Here is a 22,048-nt window from a genome sequence, read left to right on the forward strand (position 1 = left end):
CCAGAGGTTTAAGTAACTTGCCTATAGGCAAAGACATTTAACCTATTAGAGAATCAGATGTTGTTATAAGACTTTGAGTTTAATGCTTATTGTTGCTTTTTTCTTAAACAAAATCTTCACTTGTTTAATGGAAGAAAATTACTATAGGGTTTTTTGTTTTGTTAACAGAATAAATTTAAACGTGAAGAGAAAACAAATGGATGGAGAATAGACAAAGCATTCCGTAAGTATTAAGACTTCTTTTACAGTGTATCATTTGGAGATCCTAAAATATGACCAATCTTTTGTCTTTGGTTCCATTGTGTTTTAGATTTGTTTTGTACTATATTGTCATAGGAAGAATAAGACTGGACATGTTTCCCTTTAGCGGTGCAGGTGTGGCAGCTGATACAGATCTGTAAGCAAGGGATTAGCTAAAACATCAAGAAGCAAGTAAGCAGAGTTCTGATCCAAGAGGTTACAGATGGGCTGAAGATACCATTTCTGAATGCGCTTTATTCTGAGGGAGCTGCATTCAAGAAGGAGTCAATTGTTTCTGGAAGATATTATGTTGTAGATGAGGCCTTCCAGCCGTCAGTCAGTCATTCAGTCAATAGTACCGCCCACCTGCTGCCTGCTAGTCACTGGTGTAGGCGTTGAGGATATAGTGGGGAACAGGCTAGATGAGAATCCTGCATTTAGATCCTTAAGTCTAATTGGGTGGGGGAAGGGATATAGTTGGTAAGCATGATGATTTCAGAGAGTGATTAATTTCTAAGAAGAAGGAAAAAGCGGGAGTTAGGGGATGGATGTTTAGATTGAGCGGTCAGGGAAGTTCTGTCTGAAGAGATGACGTTTAGATTTAGACTTTATTTGAAGGAATGAAGGAACCTTTCAGCTTCTAATAGCCTCATTAAAATTAACATTTTAACTTTTTAAGTTCAGAGAAAGACATCAAGGGATCTGTAAAGAAAAACAGAATTAAATGTAGTACTGTTTAAAGTAGCTTCTACAGGTCCAGCCCGGTGGTCCAGCGGTTAAGTGCGTGTGCTCCACTGCGGTGGCCTGGGGTTCCCAGGTTCGGATCCTGGGTGTGCACCTACGCACCGCTTGTCAAGTCATGCTGTGGCGGTGTCGCATATAAAGTAGAGGAAGATGGCTATGGATTTTAGCTCAGGGCCAGTCTTCCTCAGTTAAAAAAAAAAAAGAAGATTGGCATCAGATGTTAGCTCCGGGCTGATCTTCCTCACAAAAGAAAAAAAAAATAAAGTAGTTCCTACATTGTTTGGAAGATAATTAGCAACATTTCTTGATTAATAAATGTATTCTATGCCTTTTGCCCTAGTGCTAACCTTAGAAAAAAAGTCTAAAGAGAGGACTTAGGTTGTGTAGCAAGTATGTTTATTTTATGAGCAGACACCACACCTGAGATTGTGTTGGGTCCTCAGGGAAACCACTTCCAGGAATGGCGCCTGGGAGATCTGGAATATTGTGGTCCTCAACCCTTTCCATTTTAGAGAAGTGGTCCTGAAACTTTTCATTATGTTTAATGAGTTATAATCAGAAAAGAATTTGTAAATCTGTAAACGGTCTTGATAGGGTGTGGAGCTATTGTTAAAACCATTATAATAGATACCGTTAAAATTCACTGATTTTGGTGCTTTGTAGTGGGAAAAAAATTAAAATCCAAATGGTGCTTTTTAAAACTTATATTTTGAATTCCTCTGAGCACCGTTATGGATTATTTTAGTGCTGTGTTTTTCAGAATTATTGTTGTGGAAGGTCGGGACAGATAAAGGCTGGGTCCGGGTAAAACAGGACCTTCAGGAATCCCAGGTTTGGGCTTGGTTTCCTGAGGCTAGGTTATTTTTGTTTTGGTATATACCTTTTCTCTAAGGCCGTCTTGTAATCATATTATAATCAAACCAATCTTGGGGCTTATGTATAGAACACCATTTTCTCTACATTCACTGTGTCCTTAGACGCAGAGCTTAGGCAGGGGTTTAACTGCTGTGTGGGTTTGTCCCTCACGGATTGCTCTTCTGATGGAGTGCTTGCTCTTCTGATGGAGTGCTGTGGTGGGTATTTCATGAGAGAGGTCCTGATCAGCGTTCATTTGCTTCCATCTTTGCTGCTATTTGGAAGAGTGGAGTTAATAGGGAGAGGGTTGTGATAAAGAGTGGGCATCTGGTGGTGTATAGGTTCAGAGGGCTCCTTAGTCACCCCAGCCTTGTTGAAAAGTAGGTTTATAATGTACTCATCCTGTAAATTGTAGTCTGAGTTTTGGCAAAGATGTACCCGTGGAACCACCACCCAAAGCAAGATGTGGAAGGTTTTCTCCCTCCCTTGTTTCCCCTCCTGGTCAGTCTCCACTGCTCTTCTGACCCAGGGCTACCCCTATTTTCATTTGAATCATCATAGATCAGTTCAGCTTGTTCTGGAATGTCTTATTCATGGAATCATACAGTATGTACTCTTTTGTGTCTGGCTTCTTTCCCTTAACATGTTTTTGAGATTCACCTATATTATTGCTTGTATCAGTACTTCTTTTCTTCTTTTTAACTAAAATAGTTTGTTCCTTTTTATCCCTCAGTGGTGTTCTATTGTGGACTGTTCTACAGTGATTAGAGTTGTTTATCCATTCTCCTACTGATAAAGCCTATTTGTTTTTGATATTATGATACTTAAAAAAATAAAAACTCGAAAGTTCTTTTCCTTTTTTAAAACCAAAAACTTGAAGTTTTTTTTTCTTTTTTTTTAAACAGAGGAAAAGCGCCCTTTTGACTTCGATTTTTTTGCTCATTTGCTTCAGAAAGTTCTTGCTGAAGAAGAGAAAAGAAAACAAAAATCCGTTAAAAATCAGAGTTTAAAGGAGAAGAAATCCTCTAAACCACGAAAAAATGTAAAAGGTATTTATTTTAAAAGAAAGTGTGTTATTTTACTTAATAGTAATAGACTTGCAGTTTTGTCCCTCAAGTCTTTGTGTAGGTCAGGTAGTTGAGATCATCAGTCATGCAGTGGGAGGGAGGTGATTTTTCTTCAGTTTTCCGGTTATCTGACCCAAAACAGCAGCTCCCTTTAAAATTTTACAATTGGCACGATTGGGTTGTTTGACATCTTTCTTGTATCTAGAGCATAGTTGTAGCTGATAAAAGAGCTTCGGAATTTTGGATTGTCATGTTTGGTTACTTATTATCATTTTCCTCTGTAAAACAAATCTCGGACAAATTTCTAATACTTAAGAAATATGGAAGTCTGATACTTTGGGCTTGTGACTAAATTGTGTTGTTCGAGCATAGCTTATTTCTGAGGGTTAATGTCAACTTGTACCAGGTAGAAATGGTTTAGGTGTTTCTATTTTTAGGCTTATATTTTCTTAACTGTTTGAACTGGGATCTATGAGGACATTGTTTAGCTATAGTTGCATAATGTAAAGAATCTTGGAACTACAGGGAACTGTATGTGTCAGCCAGTCCACATCCCAGCCCCTTTCCGTTTGTTTTCATCACCCAGAAATAGCCCTGCAGATCCTAAGTCACTTTTTCCTAAGGTCTCACAGTGTTAGCAGTGGCAGAGGCAAGACTCAAACCCAGACTGTGAGAGCCTTTGTTGGGGGTTCCCCAAGACCACCCCCAGGTTCGGTGATTTGCCAGGAGGACTCATAGGATTTAGCATATCGTTGTGCTAACAGCTGAGATTTATTACAGTGAGAGAATGCAGAACAAAATCAGCAGAGGGAAAAATGCACACGAGTCCAAGTTGAGGGGAAGCCACGTGCAGGCTTCCGGAGTCCTCTCCCTGTGGAGTCATGCAGCATGTGCTTAATTCCCCTCACCTAGTTGTGACGAGATGTGTAAAAAGTTGTTTACCAGGGAAGTTTGTTAGAAACCCAGCACCCAGAGTTTTTACTGGAGGCTGGTCATGTAGACACCCTCTAGCTGGCATGTACCAGAATTTGAGACTCCCAGAAGGAAGGCAGTTGTTCAGCATAAACCACATTGTTTGTACAAACAAGTTAGGCACAGTGAGCCACTTTTGTCAGTTAGGCTGGTGGGAACTCTCCCCACCCCGAGTTTCAGGCACAGACCAGTGCAAACCTTGTAGGCAGGCCTTCAGAGGACGGCAGTCAGGCCTGCTGTGGTAACTCCCTTCTACACAGAGCCAGTGTAAAATGCCTTTTCTGGAGTGTGGTGCCTATATCTTTTTGAAAGTAGTGTCAATAACTGCAAAGTTATTTCATTCTGACTGTATGTAGCCCTAGAAGACTAAAAAATACATATATATATATTTTTTTTTTTTGTGAGGAAGATCAGCTCGGAACTAACATCCATGCCAGTCCTCGTCTTTTTTTTATGCTGAGGAAGAGTGTCCCTGGGATAACATCTGTCCCCATCTTACTCCACTTCTATATGGGACGCCGCCACAGCATGGCCTGACAAGCGGTGCATCGGTGCGCGCCCAGGGTCCGAACCTGGGCTGCCAGCAGTGGAGCACTTAACTGCTACGCCACAGGGCTGGCCCCTAAAATAGATGTATTAATCTTATGATTATCGTGTTACAAGCGATAGCACAGGTGACTCACCGTATCTTATTTAGTGTGAGAACTTTTCAGATGTATTATTGCAAGTCTCAGAATTTAAAAATTGCTAATTATTGTTTTGATAGAGAATAAATCGTGTTATTTTCTCAGTTTTAAAATCTTGTTTTGACTTTTTTTAACAAAAGTAAATAACATTGAATTTTATTATTTTTTTAAGGTTAGATGTTTTTAGGGATGATGTCTGATCAACTATTGTTGTGAAGTTAAGTTTGCTTTTGGTTTGGCTGCAGTTTCCGTGATGATCTCTGTATTTTGGTTTTTTAAATTTAATTTGTTTTTATCTTTTGATATAGTTGACTATTGATATGCCTTCATAGAAAGGGCATTAGAAATTGTTTAAAAATATTTGTTAAAAAGATTGTTCATTGGAGGCTGGCCCAGTGGTGTAGTGGTTAAGTGTGTACACTCCGCTTTGGTGGCTTGGGGTTTGCAGGCTCAGATTCCGGGCGTGGACCTGTGCACCGCCTATCAAACCATGCTGTGGCAGCATCCCACATATAAAGTAAAGGAAGATGAGCATGGATGTTAGCCCAGAGCCAGTCTTCCTCAGCAAAAGGAGGAGGATTGGCAACGGATGTTCGCTCAGGGATAATCTTCCTCAAAAAAATAAAAAAGATTGTTGATTGAAAAACAAATGATACAGAAAATAAAATTCTTGAACTCTCTCTCCTACCCTGCCCTCAAATCAAATTCTTCAGATTTCCTAGGGATAACTATTACTTAACTCTTTTCTATGCCTATGTATGTGTGTGTATTTTAGAGTATATGTAATTGTTTTTGCTTAATAAAAATGAGTTCATACTATATATATTGTTGTGCAACTTGACCTTTATTATGCAACAATACATATATATATATATTTTTTTTTTTGCTGAGGAAGACTAGCCCTGAGCTAACATCTGTTGCCAGTCCTCCTGTTTTTGCTGAGGAAGATTGGCCCTTGGCTAACATCCACACCCATCTTCCACCACTTTATATGTGGGACACCTGCCGCAGCATGGCTTGATAAGTGGTGCATAGCTCTGTGCCTGGGATCCGAATCCTCAAACTCTGGGCCACCAAATTGGAGCATGCGAACGTAACCACTGTGCCACCGGGCCAGCCCCTGCAACAATATTTTTTGAAATCTTTTACGTTACTACATATAACCCTACCTCATTATTATTTGCTGCATAGATTTTTATAGCATAAATGTATTATAACTCATTTAGTTGTTCTTTATCAGACATGTTAGATTGCCATCAATTTTTTTTTTTTTATTTCCTGAGGAAGATTCACCCTGAGCTAACATCTGTCGCCAGTCCTCCTCTTTTTGCTTGAGGGAGATTCGCCCTGAGCTAATATCTGTTGCCAGTCTTCCTCTATTTTTTGTATGTGGGTCACTGCCACAGCATGGCCATCGGCGAGTGGTGTAGGTCCCCACCCAGGAACCGAACCCAGACCGCCGAAGCGGAGTGTGCTGAACTTAACCACTAGGCCACCGGGCTGGCCCCAGGTTGTCTTCATATTTTTGTTCATAAAAATACTACTATTCAATACTACTTTGAGTATTTATCTTCTCTACCTTTAAGAATTTCTCTGTAGGTTGTTCATATATTGATAACCATTTCTCTTATTTTCAGCAAAAAAAGTTGCCAGTGAAGGAGTGAATGATGATCCAGATGAGTCTGTGAGCACTAGTATTCCAGATACAGAAGGATCTCAAAAGGATGCTCAGACAGTTGAAGAAGAACAACAGCCTCTGACTTTGTCAGAACAGGATTCAGAGCAGATTGCATTAGAACCAAACTTAAATCAAAAGAAAAGGAGAAGGAAGAATCAGGATGAAGTTGGTAAACAGGAAGTAAAAAATCTTTCAGGAAACGCCACTGTTCAACCAGGCCCTTCTAAAGGAGAAAAGCACAAAAGTAAGTTTCTTATGTGTTTTAATAGCCCCGTATTACTTGAGAAGATATGTACAGTAGTATGGTATATAACTTAAATGTCTTTGTTCTGGATAGTAGCAATTAATAATGTTCATTAATTGGTTCTGTATTCATGTGTTAAACCCTTTTATTTTTAATTTAAAGAAAAAAAAGTTTATTGTAAAAAAAAAAATGAAACGGAGATATTTTTCTCTCTTGTTTTTCTCTAAGATGTATTACCTCCTACGTACCCCCATTAACAGTGATTAGAAGTCACAGGTATATAGTTTGATGTCTGTTGCTTGTGTGTGTTAATAAATCAGAGGTTTTCATGTTCTGTCTCTTCAGAGTACCTCTATGAACCACAATAAGTTGTTATTTCTATAAAAGAGTTACTGAAATAAGTGTTCCTCCCATTTTTTTAAACTCCCTTAAAATGCAGACGTATTGACACTTATGAGTTACTAGGGGACAGGGGCTAAGAGTTTAGGGAAGCCTTGGTCTCTTAAGAGTTCATCTTTAGATTACTAAAAGCAGATGGTCAAATAAAGAGAGGAGAAAAAGATAGTAGTGGACCAGAACAGCCTTTCTTTAGAATTTACATTATATGTAGTTGAGCTTCACCAATATAATTTTTTTTTCCGTCAGTATAATTCTAATAAATGAATCCTGGTAGCTGGCATAGTATGATTTATAGACATCACAATATTACGCTCTTTTGCGGCTTACTATTAAAGATATTACATATAAAACAGAATAGCTCAATGATTAAGAAATTGGGCTTTGGAAATCAAACAGACCTGGGTTTAGATTTTAACTCTTATTTGCTAAATATGACCTTGGGCAAATCACTTAAGATCTTTAAACTCAGGTTCTTTTTCTCTGTGCTGAGGTTAATATTAATACCTTTTATAGGATGGTTGTGAATATTAAATGAGATATTCATCTGATGGGCTTAGAGTTTCTGTCACTTAGTAAGTACTCAGTAAATTATAGCTGTTACTTGTTACTAATGTTTAAGCAGAAGTATAGCCAAGTACACGTCTAGTTTCCTGACTAGATATAGAAAACAAGTCAGTTTAACCACTTAAAATGTAAACAAGATGAGAGGAAGATGCTGCGAACTGCCCAGAAAATTTTGGGCTGATCCTCAAAACACAGTTGTAAGTTGATTGGGTTTTCATTAATGCTTATTAATGCCTTGCATATAGGAACTTGAATGTTGCATGGATTAATAATTTATAGGAAAAGACAGTGTTTTATATGTGAATTCCTTTATGCTTTAAAAAATAGATGTTTTTGCTATAATTTTTTGGATTAACATGCATCCTGTATTCATAGATAAACGTCAGTCTTCAAGGCCTGAGATAAACGAAGATGAAGGCAATACGGAACAGAAGCTGCCCTGCACACAGAACGTAGATGAGGTTGTGGGTTTATCCTCCGGTGAAAAGGATGAGGAGGAAACTGAGCCTGTCCTTTCCTCGAGGTATTTTCTGTCTCTTTCCTGACTTTGTCTACGTCTTCTGTCGATTACTGAGAGAGGAGTGTGAAGTCCCCAACTGTAATTGTGAGTTGGCCCATTTCTCTTTTCAATTCTGTGAGGTTTTCTTCATCTGTTTTGAAGCTCTCGTTAGGTACACATGTACCTAGCTTTGTGGCATCTTTTTGGTGAATCACGCTTTATCGTTTGCGTGGGATCGTTCTGGTGTCACCCTTTGTTCTCATGCTGGCTCTGCCACTGCAGCTCGCTGTGGTTGGTGTTCGCATGGGTTTATCATTTTCTGTAAAAATATTCTCTTTATCTTTGGTTTTCAGCAGTTTGAATTTGATGTATCCTGCTGTCTGAGTTTTTTGTTGTCATTGTTTAAATTGTGGTTAAAAAACACGTAACATGAAACCCACTCTCCTAACAGATTTTGTAAGTGTACAGTACCGTGTTATTAACTGTAAGCACAGTGTTGAACAGCACATCTCTAGAACTTCGTATTGCATGACTGAAACTCAATATCCATTGATCTTCGGCTCCTTATTCCTCCTTCCCCTCAGCCCCTGGCAGCCACCGTTCTACTTGGTGTTGCTGTGAGCTCGATTACTTTACACCCTCATGTAGGTGGAGTCCTGCAATATTTGTCCCTCTGTGATTGGCTTATTTCACCTAGCATAATGTTTTCAGTGTTACAACATCCATGTTGTAGCATATGACAGGATTTCCTTCTTTTTTTAATTAATTTTTATTGAGGTAACATTGGTTTATAACACTATATAAATTTCAGGTGTACATCATTATATTTGGATTTCTGTGTAAATGACATATCATGTTCACCACCCAAAGTCTAATTGCCATCTGTCTCCATACACATGTGCCCTATTACCACTTTTGCCCTTCTCCCTCTCACCTTCCGCCTCTGGTAAATATTCTCTATGTCTGTGTGTTTGTTTGGTGGTGTGTTTTTTTTTTTTTATCTTCCACATATGAGTGAAATCATGTGGTATTTGGCTTGCTCTGTCTGACTTAGTTCGCTTAACATGATGCCTGCAAGGTCCATCGGTGTTGTTGTATATGACAGGCTTTCCTTCCTTTTTTATGGTTGAGTGATATTCCCTTATATGTATATATCAGATTTTTTTATTCATTCATCTGTCAGTGGACATTTAGGTTGTTTCCATCTCTTGGCTATTGTGAATAATGCTGCAATAAACATGGGATTGCAGATATCTCTTTGAGATACTGTTTTCAGTTCTTCTGGATAAATACCCAGAAGAGGGATTGCTAGATCCTATGATAGTTCTATTTTTAATTTTTTGAGGCAGCTTCATACTGTTTTCCATAGTGGCTGTACCATTTTACATTCCCACCAGTAGGGCACAAGGATTCCAGTTTCTCCACGTCCTTGCCAACGATTGTTATTGTCTGTTTTTTGTTTTTTTTTATAATGGCTGTCCTAATGGATGTGAGATGATACCTCATGGTTTTGATTTGCATTTCCCTAATGATGTCAAGCATCTTTACATGTACCTGTTGGCCATTTGTATGTCTTCTTTGGAGAAGTGTTTGTTCATGTCCTTTTCCCGTTTTTTTTTTTTTTTAATATGATTTTATTTATTTATTTATTTTTCCCCCCAAAGCCCCAGTAGATAGTTGTATGTCATAACTGCACGTCCTTCTAGCTGCTGCACGTGGGACACGGCCCCAGCATGGCCGGGGAAGCGGTGCGTCAGTGAGCGCCAGGGATCCGAACCTGGGCCGCCAGTAGCGGAGCGCACACACCCAACCACCAAACCACGGGGCCAGCCCCCTTTTCCCGTTTTTTAGTTGAGTTTTTTTTTTTTCTATTGAGCTGTAGGAGTTCCTTTTATATTTTAGATATTAAGCCCTTACCAGATATATGGTTTGCAAATATTTTCTCCCATTCTGTAGGTTGCCTTTTGACTCTGTTGATGGTTTCCTTTGCTGTGTAGAAGCATTTCAGTTTGATGTAGTCCCACTTGTCTGTTTTTGCTTTTGTTTCTCGTGCTTTTTGGAGTCATAGCCAAGAAATCGTTGCCAATACCACTATTATGAAGCTTTCCTCCTATGTTTTCCTCTAGGAGTTTTACAGTTTAAGATGTTACCTTTAAGTCTTTAATCCATTTTGAGTTTATTTTTGTGTCTGGTGTAAGATAAAGGTCTAGTTTCATTGTTTTGCATGTGGGGGTCCAGCTTTCCTGGCACCAGTTGTTGAAGAGACTGTCCTTTCCCTATTGTGTAGTTTTGGCTCCCTGTCAAGGATCATTTGATCATATATGTGTGGGTTTATTTCTGAACTGTGTGTTCTGTTCCATTCGTCTATATGTCTGTCCTCTGAAAAATTTGATGAGAGCTCTTTATTCTCATGTAGAAAAATATACATATGTATATGTGCCAATTTATTCATACAATTCAGAAGGTTAATAATTTCTTTGAAGCTGAGCCCTGGACTTGTGATTCTTAACTTGCTAGGTGACGGACATGTAAATTGTGACTTCAGAGATACGACTTATTTCATAAACTATACACAAAACAATACTGATGACAGGGAGAAAACAACCCTGTAATGACTGTTAAAATTCCAACTAACTAGTTTTGTAAAACAGCAAGCTGATTCTAAAATTGTTATGTACACAAGGACAAAGGGTCATGAATGGTAAAAGACAATTTGGAAAAACGACTCTGGAGAGGAAATGTGTTCAGACTTACTGCAAAGCTAGAGTAGTTAAAGCAGTGTGGTACTGGTGCAGGAATAGACAGGTGGACTCAGCGCAACTGAATGTCGAGTCTGGGAAGAGGGACTTAGGATCTGATACATGGCAGAGGTAGCATTAGAAATTAGTGGGCAAAGATTGAACTAATGATTCATTAGAAGGTGCTGACATATGAAAAATACAATATTAGACTCCTATGTCACCCTGCATGCTAACATCCTGATAGATTAAAGCAAATCTTTAAAACTTTCAGAAGAAAATGTAGGAAAATATCTTTGTGACATCGAGGATTTCTTAAGGCATAAAAAGCACAAACTTTAAAAGATAAAATTACATAGGGACAGAGATTGGATTGGTGGTTACCGGAGGGGAGGGGGGGAGGGAGGAGGGTGAAAGGGATGATTCGGTACGTGTGTGGTGATGGGTTGTAATTGGTATTTTGGTGGTGAGCATGATGTAGTCCATGCAGAAATAGAAGTACAATGATGTACACCTGAAATTTTTGCAATGTTATAAACCAATGTTACTGCAATAAACAAATAAAAATTTATTTTCCGGTAACCAAAAAAAAAAAATAATAAAAGATAAAATTAGGGGCCAGCCCTGTGGCGTAGCGGTTAAGTGTGTGCTCCCTGCTGCTGGTGGCCTGGATTCGGATCCCAGGAGCACACGGATGCAACACCACTCAGGCCATGCTGTGGCGGCGTCCCATATAAAGTGGAGGAAGATGAGCACGGATGTTAACCCAGGGCCAGTCTTCCTCAGCAAAAAAAGAGGAGGATTGGCATGAATGTTAGCTCAGGGCTGATCTTCCTCATACACACACAGAAAAGATAAAATTAATAAATTTGCAGTAAAATTAAATACTTCTGTTGACAAAAGTCTCCATAAAGAAAGTGAAAGGCAAGCTACTGATTGGGAAGATATTTTTTTTTTTTTTTGGTGAGGAAGATTGGCCCTGAGCTAACAACTGTGCCAATCTTCCTCTATTTTATATGTGGGATGCCACCACAGCGAGGCTTGATGAGTGGTGTGTATGTCCACGCCTGGGATCCAAACCCACAAACCCTAGACGGCCAAAGCAGAGTGTGCAAACTCAACCACTATGCCACCAGGCCTAATCTCCCTGATTAGGAGATTTTATGTGTAACATCTAACCAAAAAAGAATACATAAAGAGCTCTTACTGATCAGTTGGGGAAAGATAAGCACCCAGTAGAAAAAATGAGCAAAAAAAAAGTATAGCTAAATGTGAATATGTGTTGAAAGTGGGTGCTAGTTAGTTCATAGCCATCATTTGTATTATTTTTAGTTGAAACGCTTCATAATACAGCAGTCCTCTCTGCATAGTACAGTGTTAATGGCAGCTTGTGCACAGTGGAACTGTGTTCTTGATTTACACGGCTTTTGGTTAACACAGTACCATGCAAAGCAAGGACTGCCTGTGTAAAATTTTAATGAAAGATAATTCCTAAATATTGGTATGATTTCACACATACATTTGATTTGTGAACCCCATATAATTAAGAGTTTTTTATTTTGTGACTTCTTGAACACTTTCCCAAGCTTGTAATCTGTGGCTGCTACTTTCTCTGAAGGAACAATTTTTAGCAACATGGTGCAAGAAGGATCATAGAAAAGCCAAAATATCCATTTCAATTATTCCATAGTATGAAGGATCATCTTCCAAAGTATTGGTTTTGTATATTTTTTAAAACCTTTTTCTTTTTTTGGTGAGGAAGATAAGCCCTGTGCTAACATCTGTTGCCAGTCTTCCTCTTTTTTGCTTGAGGAAGATTGTCCCTGAGCTAACATCTGTGCTAGTCTTCCTCTATTTTGTATATGAAACACTGCCACAGCATGGCTTGATGAGTGGTGTGTAGGTCTGCACCCAGGATCCAAACCCGTGAACTCTGGGCTGCCAAAGCGGAGCACGGGAACTTAACCACTACGCCACCAGGCTAGCCCCTAAAAATCTTTTAAATAACTAGTATAAAATATGTATTACTAGGAATTCTTTTCCCCCTGATATGTTTTCATTTCCTCCGTAGTCAACAAGATGCCACGTCAGTAGCAACTGAGACTTCAGGATCAAGCACTTTAGGTTTGCCTTTATCAGAGGTGGGAATGAGAGCACTGTGTGAGGTGCATAATGCTGAGAGCAGTTGTACAGAAGGGAGAACTGATGACCTAAAAAATAAATCACTGTAAGTATTTTACGTGGTAGGATTTTTAAATTTATTTTAAAAATTTCAATAATTTCTTATCATTTTAGAAGTGATAATGATGCTGCTTCCTTTAAGGATTAGGAGGGCCCTGTAGACCATTTAGTATGTTATTGTTCTGTGGTCTGAGTGTGACGGCAAGGTTTTTCACTTTATATTTTGTTACAGAAAGATTCTCTTTCATATCTGATGTATTACGGTGACATGAGTTTTAGCAAAGTGGTAACTTATGAAATTCTAAAATAATTTAGAAGCCTAAATATTTGCTATGAGATTTTAGTTTTACTTGGTTTGAGTTATTTTTCATGCCTCTTGTCAAAGTGGTAGATTTTGATATTGATGACTTTAAAGATATTACATTTTCTAGTATGCAGATACTGGTTAAATTAATATCTTCACTAAAAACAAAATAAAAGCACCATAGAATCTCCCTTTGAAGAGATATCTCAAAAATTCAGATTTCCTTCTTGTCTTGCTCATAACTCCTCATATGGGCTTAAAAGCTGTTCAGTTTACAATTTTTTTTTTATTTTCAGTGAAGTATAGTCACATCAAGAATCAAACATTTTTTTAAATAAAAATTTAAATGCGTCTTTGGAATAGGCAATATATTCTTAGGGTTCAGGCATCCAAAAGTACAAGGAGGTGCAGAGTAAAGTAACCCTCCTACCGTGTCCCTGTTCACTCTAACAAGTAACTAGTGTTATTCGTTTCTTAGATTCTTTCAGAGACTTAAAAACTACATTAAAGCTAATAGAAATATATATTCTTTGTTTTTTAACTCTTTTTAAAAACCTAACGGAACACACTGTACATACCATTTTGCAATTTTTTGGTCTTACATCTTCATATCTTTACGTAAAGACCTTCCATATTCTTTTCATAGCTGCATAGTGTTCTCTTGTATGGATAAATCAGTTTATGTTATCAGTGCCCTATTGATGGCTATATAGGTTGTTTTTACAAACAACGCTTATAATCTTGTATCTCCATGTTTTCATCTATGTGCAAGAATATGTGTAGGGTAAGTTCCTAAAAATGGAATTTCTTGCTCAAAGGATATATATGTGTGTGTGTACATTTATACATTTATGATTTTGATAGATACTGCCAGAGTGCTCTCCATAGGAGTTATGCTAGTTTATATTATTCCACCCACGACATGAGAAAGCACCGGTCTCCCTCCCCAACAAACGATGTCATTAACTCAGAGTTTTGCCAGTCTTAATAGGTTATAAAATAATAGCTCAGTATAGTTTCTCCACCCCACTGCTCCTTTTCTGGCAGGGATATGTAATATTTTAATTTTTTTACTTCCATTTCTTATTTTAAAGTTTTCTAACCTAAAGAAAAGTCAAAAAAATAGAACAATGGACATCTGTATATACTTCCCTTTAGATTCTCTGGATTCTTTTTTTTTTTTTTTGTAAGGAAGAGCAGCCCTGAGCTAACGTCCACGCCAATCATCCCCCTTTTTTTTGCTGAGGAAGACTGGCCCTGGGCTAACATCTGTGCTCATCTTCCTCCAGTTTATATGGGACACCGCCACAGCATGGCTTGACAAGTGGTGCATCAGTGGGCGCCCGGGATCTGAACGCCGGGCCACCAGCAGCAGAGCGCGTGCACTTAACCGCTACGTCACGGGGCCGGCCCTTCTCTGGATTCTTTTTTTTTTGTGAGGAAGATCAGCCCTGAGCTAACATCCGTGCTAATCCTCCTCTTTTTGCTGAGGAAGACCGGCTCTGAGCTAACATCTATTGCCAATCCTCCTCGTTTTTTTTTTTTTCCTCAAAGCCCCAGTAGATAGTTGTATGTCATAGTTGCACATCCTTCTAGTTGCTGTATGTGGGACGCGGCCTCAGCATGGCCGGAGAAGCGGTGCGTCAGTGTGCGCCCGGGATCTGAACCTGGGCTGCCAGTAGCGCAGCGTGTGCACTTAACCGCTAAGCCACGGGGCCGGCCCTCTCTGGATTCTTAATGTCTTGTCACAATTGCTCTCACTCACACTCTCTGTCTACGTTTACTTTGTACTTTTCTTATTGAGAGTGAAGATGAGTATCTCTTCACATTTAAAACCTATTTTTATTTTGTTTATTGTGAGTTCTCCATATCCTTTGTCTGGTTTTTAAATGACTTGTTGATGGTATTGTTTTGTAGGAGCTCTGTGTATTTTAGGGAGGTTAGCCTTGTGATATGAGTTGTAAAACATGCTTTCTTGGTTTGTAGTTTGACTTCTGACTTAACCATGTTTTGGCCAAGTAAAAGTTTTTGATTATGTTGTCAAATTTCTCAATTTTTTTTCTTTTATGGCTTATGAACTTTTAATCCAATTATAGAAAGGCTTACCCCACCTCAGGGTTATAGAAGAATCCATCTGTGTTTTCTCTGTGGTTTCATTAAATCTTTCGTCCAGTTGGAATATACTGTGAGGACCGTGCAAAGAGTGGAGCTAATTTTGTTTTATTCCCCAATTTTCCAGTTTTCCTATCAACATCTATTTAGTTCAATATTTATTTTTAAAAATAGATTATTTTGTATTTCGTCTTATCCTCACTGTTTTGAAATGCTGCCTTTATTATATGCTAAAATCATGTGTCTTTTGGCGTCATCCTCTCCATTTTCTTTTGCTGCATTTGTGTGTTAATTCACATCAGCACCGCAGTGTTTTAGGGTTCATGCTGACTAGCACATTTTTAACATGGGATAGAACAAGTTCGTTAGCCACTCACTGCTCTTCTTTTTCAGTTTTCTTTGCTAATCTTCCTGTAAGTAGGCTTAAAGGAGTATTTTCTGGCTCTGAGTGGATTTTTTTTTTTTTTTTTTTTTTTGGTGAGGAAGGTCAGCCCTGAGCTCACATCTATTGCCTATCCTCCTCCTTTTTTTTCCATTTTTCTCCCCAAAGCCCCAGTAGATAGTTGTATGTCGTAGTTCCACATCCTGCTACTTGCTGTATATGGGACGCTGGCTCAGCATGGCCGGACAAGTGGTGCGTCGGTGTGCACCCGGGATCCGAACCCGGGCTGCCAGCAGCGGAGCGCAGGCACTCAACCGCTAAGCCACGGGGCTGGCCCCTCTGAGTGGATTTTTAAAGAATTTTCCAGAATCTCGTGTGAATGTGCTTGTATGTTGGTGCAGTTTACATGTTAATTTTTTAGGGAAACTGATCAAAGAGAAAATATTAAACCAGTGGGAAGAGGACGGCTCCAGAGACCTAAACCCAATTTATCAAGAGCAGTTGGGAAGAAATCAGTTGTTTCACGAGGTAAAACAGATACAGAGAGCGAGAGTTTACACCCAGAAACTCCAGTTGAAAAGGTATGGAGCAAGAGACTTTATGTAAGTTAAAATTATGCAGGTTTTTCCTAAATAGTTGGAAATAAAAATGTTTAGCTTGTAATTACAGAGTAATGTTAGTGATACTAAAACAAAGACACAAGAGTTTACAAAGTAATATTAAATTTGTTTTACTAGTCTCCTGTTTATGCGTTTTCTTTAGAACTGAGGAGATATCATTTTAGACATCGTAAGTAGAGACAAATCTCTTTTCTTTACGTAAATAAATAAATAAATTACTTAAATTAAGTTTTTATTCAAAATATTTTTAAACCAGCTATACATAAAATTAACCCACAACCCTTTCATCTAAATGCAGACACTCACATTCCTCTATTTCTCCTTTATAAACTTCTCTCTTTTTATGTATGTAAACATTTCTATAGATTTTAATCGTAACATAGATAATACTTAAAACTTTTCTCTGAAACTATTCATTTGCACTCTCTTGGGGTTAATTGATCTTTTTAGTAGTTGCATCAGGTTAACATATTATTAATTTACCTAACCATTTCTCTAATGGTGGACATTTAGGTTCTTCCCACTTTTTTTTTTAACTCTTGTACATAAAAGCAAATAATTTGTAAATAGAGCTTTCTTAAGGAAATAGGCAAAGAATAAATTTCCAGAGGTGGTGGGATTAATGAATCAAAGTATTTTAAATATATTTATGGTTCTTGTTCTGCATTGGCCAACCAACAGTCAAAAAAAATGAATCTATTGGGGACGGCCCGGTGGCGCAGCAGTTAAGTGTGCGCTCTTCTGCTTCCCGGCGGCCCGGGAATTGCAGGTTTGGATCCCGGGCGTGCACCGATGCACCACTTGTCAAGCCATGCTGTGGCAGCGTCCCATATAAAGCAGAGGAGGATGGGCACAGATGTTAGCCCAGTCTCGATCTTCCTCTGCAAAAAAAAAAAAAAAAGAGAGAGAATCTGTTTACATTGCTACACGCATTTAAATGAATGTTCCCTGTTTCCTTATATCCTGCCAGCATTATATTGTTATAAATTTTTTATTTTTGCTAAAATACTTTTAAAAATGTTAGTCTACCTTTTTTTCTCTAATGTGAAGTATCTTATCACACTTTTCTTTCTTTCTTTCTTTCTTTTTTTCGTGAGGAAGATTGGCCCTGAGCTAACATCTGTTGCCACTCTTCCTCTTTTTGCTGAGGAAGATTGGCTCTGAGCTAACATCTGTGCCCATCTTCCTCTATTTTGTATGTGGGATGCTGCCGCAGCATGGCTTGATGAGTGGTGGTCAGTCTGCACCCAGGATTTGAACCTGTGAACCCTGGGGCGCCAAAGCGGACCCTGCAAACTTAACCACTATGCCACCAGGCTGGCCCCATCACACTTTTTATAATATAGTTATATTATAATTTTGTAAGATGTTTTTAAATTCTAGAAAATTGGGAAAATATAGATTCATGTAAGAATTGAAACAAAAAGTACTTGTAATTTCATTATCCAGATACAGTCAACCTTTTAGCGTATATCCTTCCAGCTTTTCTTTTACAAAATTGAGGAGTAGTATTAATTCAGTTTTTATATCCTTCTTTGGTACTTAACATTTCATAAATATTTTTCCATATCATTAAACCTCTTTTGAAGACATGGTTTTTGCTGACTTCATAATATTCTGTCAATGGGTATAACTGAATGTGTTTAATCATTTACTCATCATTGGATATTTTGTCTGTTTACCATGTTCGCTATTTTGCATAATGTTCCAGTGTATATCTTTGTACTTAAATCTTTGTCTAAATATTTTCTTAGAATAGAGTCTTAGAATGGTATTACAGGGCCAAAGAGTATGAACGTTTTTAAGGCTCTTGATTCATATTGGCAAAAGGCTTTCCAGAAAGGATATACCAATTTATGCTTCTATCAGTAATATATGAGATTATATGTTTTATAATATTCTCATCTGCATTTGTAATGTTCAAAACTCCCTTATAATTAGAAATACAAAAAAATAAATTTCATTGTTTTAATTTCCATTTATTTTTACAAAGTTTGAACATTTTTATGTTAAGTAGATTAAATGTAAAAAATTGAATTTATAGAATCATGTGGAAAAGGATAAAAAGAACACATTTGATGTTTCTGGAACGGAGAGTGCAGAGAGAGAGAACCCAGAAGCTGAGACTGTATCTAAGTAAGTATTTAAGAAGTAGAATAAAAATAGTAACTCTTACAAATGGTTGTAATAACATGTTTTCTACTTGATAATGTCTGAATTTTATTTTCAGCTAGTATACTTAAGTCCATTTTTTTTTGGTGAGGAAATTGGCTCTGAGGTAACATCCATTGCCAATCCTTCTCTTTTTGCTGAGGCAGATTGTCGCTGAGCTAATATCTGTGCCCGTCTTCTTCCATTTTGTATATGGGACGCTGCCACAGCATGGCTTGATGAACGATGAGTAGGTCTGCGCCCAGGATCCGAGCCTAGAAACCCCGGGCCACCGAAGTGGAGTGCGCAAACTTAACCACTACGCCCCTGGGCTGGCCCCTTAAGTCCATTTTTGACTATAGGTGTTGTTGAAACATTTTAATAATGCTCTTTATCTTAATATTTTAGAAATAAATTATAGTATGGATCCACTGAGTTAGCAGTTACATTTTTCCCTCAACTTATTAACAAGATTTTAACAAAGTCTAGTTAGGTAAACTAATGGTTAAGATGCATGTTTCTGGATAATTTTGCTTACAGCAAGAGGTTTGCAAAGGGAATATTTAACTTGGAATGGAGATCTAGAATAGGCCTTGCTCCGATATGAATCTGAACCAGTGGGTTCTGGATGGTACATTTATGCTGAAATCAGTGTCCAGGGCCCTGGAGCTGTACGTGACGCAGTAGTGTCCTGAGTGGGGAATAGTGTTACATGCTTGTCAGGTATACATTTTTCTAATTTTGTGGTGAAAATTTGATTTTAAAATACTTTTTTATAGTCAGGCTTTCAGGATTATGTCTGTTCCAAAGAGTTAAGGTGTAGAAGTATGATAGCTTTGAGGATGTTCTTGAGGACACTTGTGAGTTATTTTATATTCCAAATGGTTTACTTATTCATAAGTAGGAGAAGGGAATAATGAAAACAAGCAAGTATGTGACTTCAGAATAACCATCGATTTTATTCCTTCGTAATTGTTCTAGTTCAAGTGAAAAAATTTGTCTGCAGGAAGATGATCAACCAAAGGCTTTCAGACCTTCACGGCTAATGAGGGGCCGATTGCAGAGGCCAAAGCCAAATGTCAGTAAAGCTGCTGAAAGAAAAGAAATTTTTACATGGCAGGAAAATATTGGGGCCAATGTAGAAAAGAATGAAAATGAATCCTGTGTTGACAGAGATGTAAGTACTGTGATTCCTTCCAGTTTCTTGTTAAACCAGTACATAAGCCTCCTTTCACCCCCTGTCTTAAACAGCAACACTATATAATTGTGTACATTGTTTATTAAATTTAAGGCCAACATCTCATAGCTGGTGGCTTTGCTAATTATAAAGCCATTTAACTTTGGGCTCTCCAGACTTGGAGCATTTACTTGATGGATCATCTGCCTTCATCCGACCTCATGTTTGGACTTCCCTTCCGCATCACTCAGCAGCTGTTTAAGTTACACTTCCCTTTTGAAAACATTAGCTAAGCTAGATATGTAAATTTTAACACTGTCTTTAGCAGAATAAATGTTAAAAACTCCCTACTAAGGGCCGGCCCCGTGGCTTAGCGGTTAAGTGCGCGTGCTCTGCTGCTGGCGGCTCGGGTTCGGATCCTGGGCGTGCACCAACGCACCGCTTTTCCAGCCATGCTGAGGCCACGTCCCACATACAGCAACTAGAAAGATGTGCATCTGTGACATACAACTGTCTGCTGGGGCTTTGGGGGAAAAAATAAATAAATAAAAAAATTAAAAAAAAAAAAAAAGCTCCCTACTAAAATACAATTCCCAAAACAAAGGTTATAAATTTTAGATTGTTTACATAATAACTAGTCTTTGCGATAAGGGTAAAAGTTGGCATAATTTGAGATTTGAATTTCTTTTGTTATAATTTCCAAGGTCTAGGTTGTGATACAATGATGAGAAGGATTCAGAAAGTAGACCCCAGTGGGTAAAAGACAAGCAGGTCCTTGCATTCTGGTTGGGAGGAAAAGAATGGGGGCTTTGAGATGAGGTAAAAGGTCTGGCTTCATGAAATTTTCTAAGATAGCTAAAGAAAAAACATTAAAAAGCATCTGTTAAATATCATTTTATAATTTTGAAATGTTTACCATTTTCCTTGAACTCAAATTGGACAAATTTTTAATGAAATCTTTTATAAATGGGTATTTCATTGTGAAACGTAAAACTTTTTTAAAAATGTGTTTGTTATTAAGACTCCTGGACAAACAGAAGATCAGTCATGTAAAAGTGTTGAGTGTGAGGACACCACATCACAGTCTGTGGAAAAAGATCCTCCTTTTCAGAATGTGCAGCCAGATGAGCCCAAGGCTCTTCATGAATGTGTGAGGTAAGCATCATCTTAGTGATTATATAATTTTTGAATTTTGTAGAAAGTTTTAGAAATTGGTTTTTTTAAAACAACAGCAAATCAGACTGACTTGTTACCTGTATATACATCAAGTTACATAATTACATTTGTGTACCAAATTTGGAGGGTACCAAACCAGAGCAATGGAATTATTAGTGTACTTAAAAATTTTTTTTTCCTTTTGGGAATATTTAATGTTCACAAAAGCAGTGAGAACAGAATGGACTCCCATGCACCTACTATCTAGTTTCAGTAATTATTATTATTTTATCTAGTTTCAACAATTACTAATATTTTCCCAATCTCTACATTTAAAGTCTGGCGTATCCTGTGCTTTCTTACAGCTAGCTGTATTAGCTCGTTTAAATAACACCTAACCTGAGAGTGAAAGCTGGGTTTCCTGAACTATTTTAAAGGTCTTTATTAGAAGACAGAAAAATTTGTTTATTCCTTACTTCTTTCTCTACTCCTTTGCTTCTTTCTTCACCCTTCTCTCCTTTCTTCCCTCTCCTCTCTACATACTCCTCTCCTCATCCCCAAACCCTTTCATTACTCTGCCACATAGTGTCTAGGTAGAAGCCTACATAGCTATGTTCTTGTTACGTTATCTCTGATACAAGTACTAATCACAGATAACTACAATTGGGATTTTTTGTTTATATGTTTTTCACTTTAAGCTAGACGCCGTTAATAATTCACGTGGCTTGGTAGGAAATTGTTTTCCCTGAGTGGCCTTTGGGTTTTAGAACCCTGGTGGATGTTGTTTAGAACTGATACCAGTCAGATCTCAACAGCTTTCTCTGCAAAGGCAGTGTCCTTCTGTTTCATCATGTGGCCTTTCTGGCCTTTGGGTCTCCAGCATCCTTGAAAACAAGTCTGAGATGCTGTGTTTTCTCAAATTCCCACCCTCAAACACTTTGAAATGTTCAAGGTGCTGTGTACGAGAAAGAAAACAGAGAAAGAGGCTCTGAGATGAAGAATGCATTAATAATTCTACTTGATTCAATAAATTGGTGAATATGTTTTTGAAACTCACTCTTCTAGGCTAATTTTGCATCCTGTCTCCTTCATAGAAATATTTTGAGGTTTGTCTCTCCTGATTGGTGAGTTATCTTCTGGAGGTTTATAAATACTTTGAAGATTCTTAAACTCTGTATTTTAGAAAAACGCATCTGTGGACCATGGAGCAGATTTATAGTTTTGTGCCCATTCCTTCTCCTACTTTGTCCAGTTCTGGTCCTCTTTCTTTCTGTGCTTTT

General features: G+C 38.0%; 1 protein-coding gene across 1 annotated transcript in view; it reads left to right on the top strand.

The window, feature by feature from the left end:
* Positions 1 to 22,048, top strand: part of BDP1 (B double prime 1, subunit of RNA polymerase III transcription initiation factor IIIB) — an 87,761-nt gene that overhangs the window by 16,875 nt on the left and 48,838 nt on the right. The window contains exons 8-16 of the mRNA XM_058558216.1: positions 169 to 223; positions 2,745 to 2,888; positions 6,202 to 6,486; positions 7,825 to 7,972; positions 12,758 to 12,913; positions 16,087 to 16,246; positions 18,330 to 18,421; positions 19,418 to 19,613; positions 20,635 to 20,768. Coding sequence (XP_058414199.1) covers positions 169 to 223; positions 2,745 to 2,888; positions 6,202 to 6,486; positions 7,825 to 7,972; positions 12,758 to 12,913; positions 16,087 to 16,246; positions 18,330 to 18,421; positions 19,418 to 19,613; positions 20,635 to 20,768 — 1,370 coding nt within the window. The remainder of the gene's footprint in view (positions 1 to 168; positions 224 to 2,744; positions 2,889 to 6,201; positions 6,487 to 7,824; positions 7,973 to 12,757; positions 12,914 to 16,086; positions 16,247 to 18,329; positions 18,422 to 19,417; positions 19,614 to 20,634; positions 20,769 to 22,048) is intronic.

Source organism: Diceros bicornis, chromosome 1 (genome assembly GCF_020826845.1).
Source record: "Diceros bicornis minor isolate mBicDic1 chromosome 1, mDicBic1.mat.cur, whole genome shotgun sequence".
NCBI classification, from domain to species: Eukaryota; Metazoa; Chordata; class Mammalia; order Perissodactyla; family Rhinocerotidae; genus Diceros; species Diceros bicornis.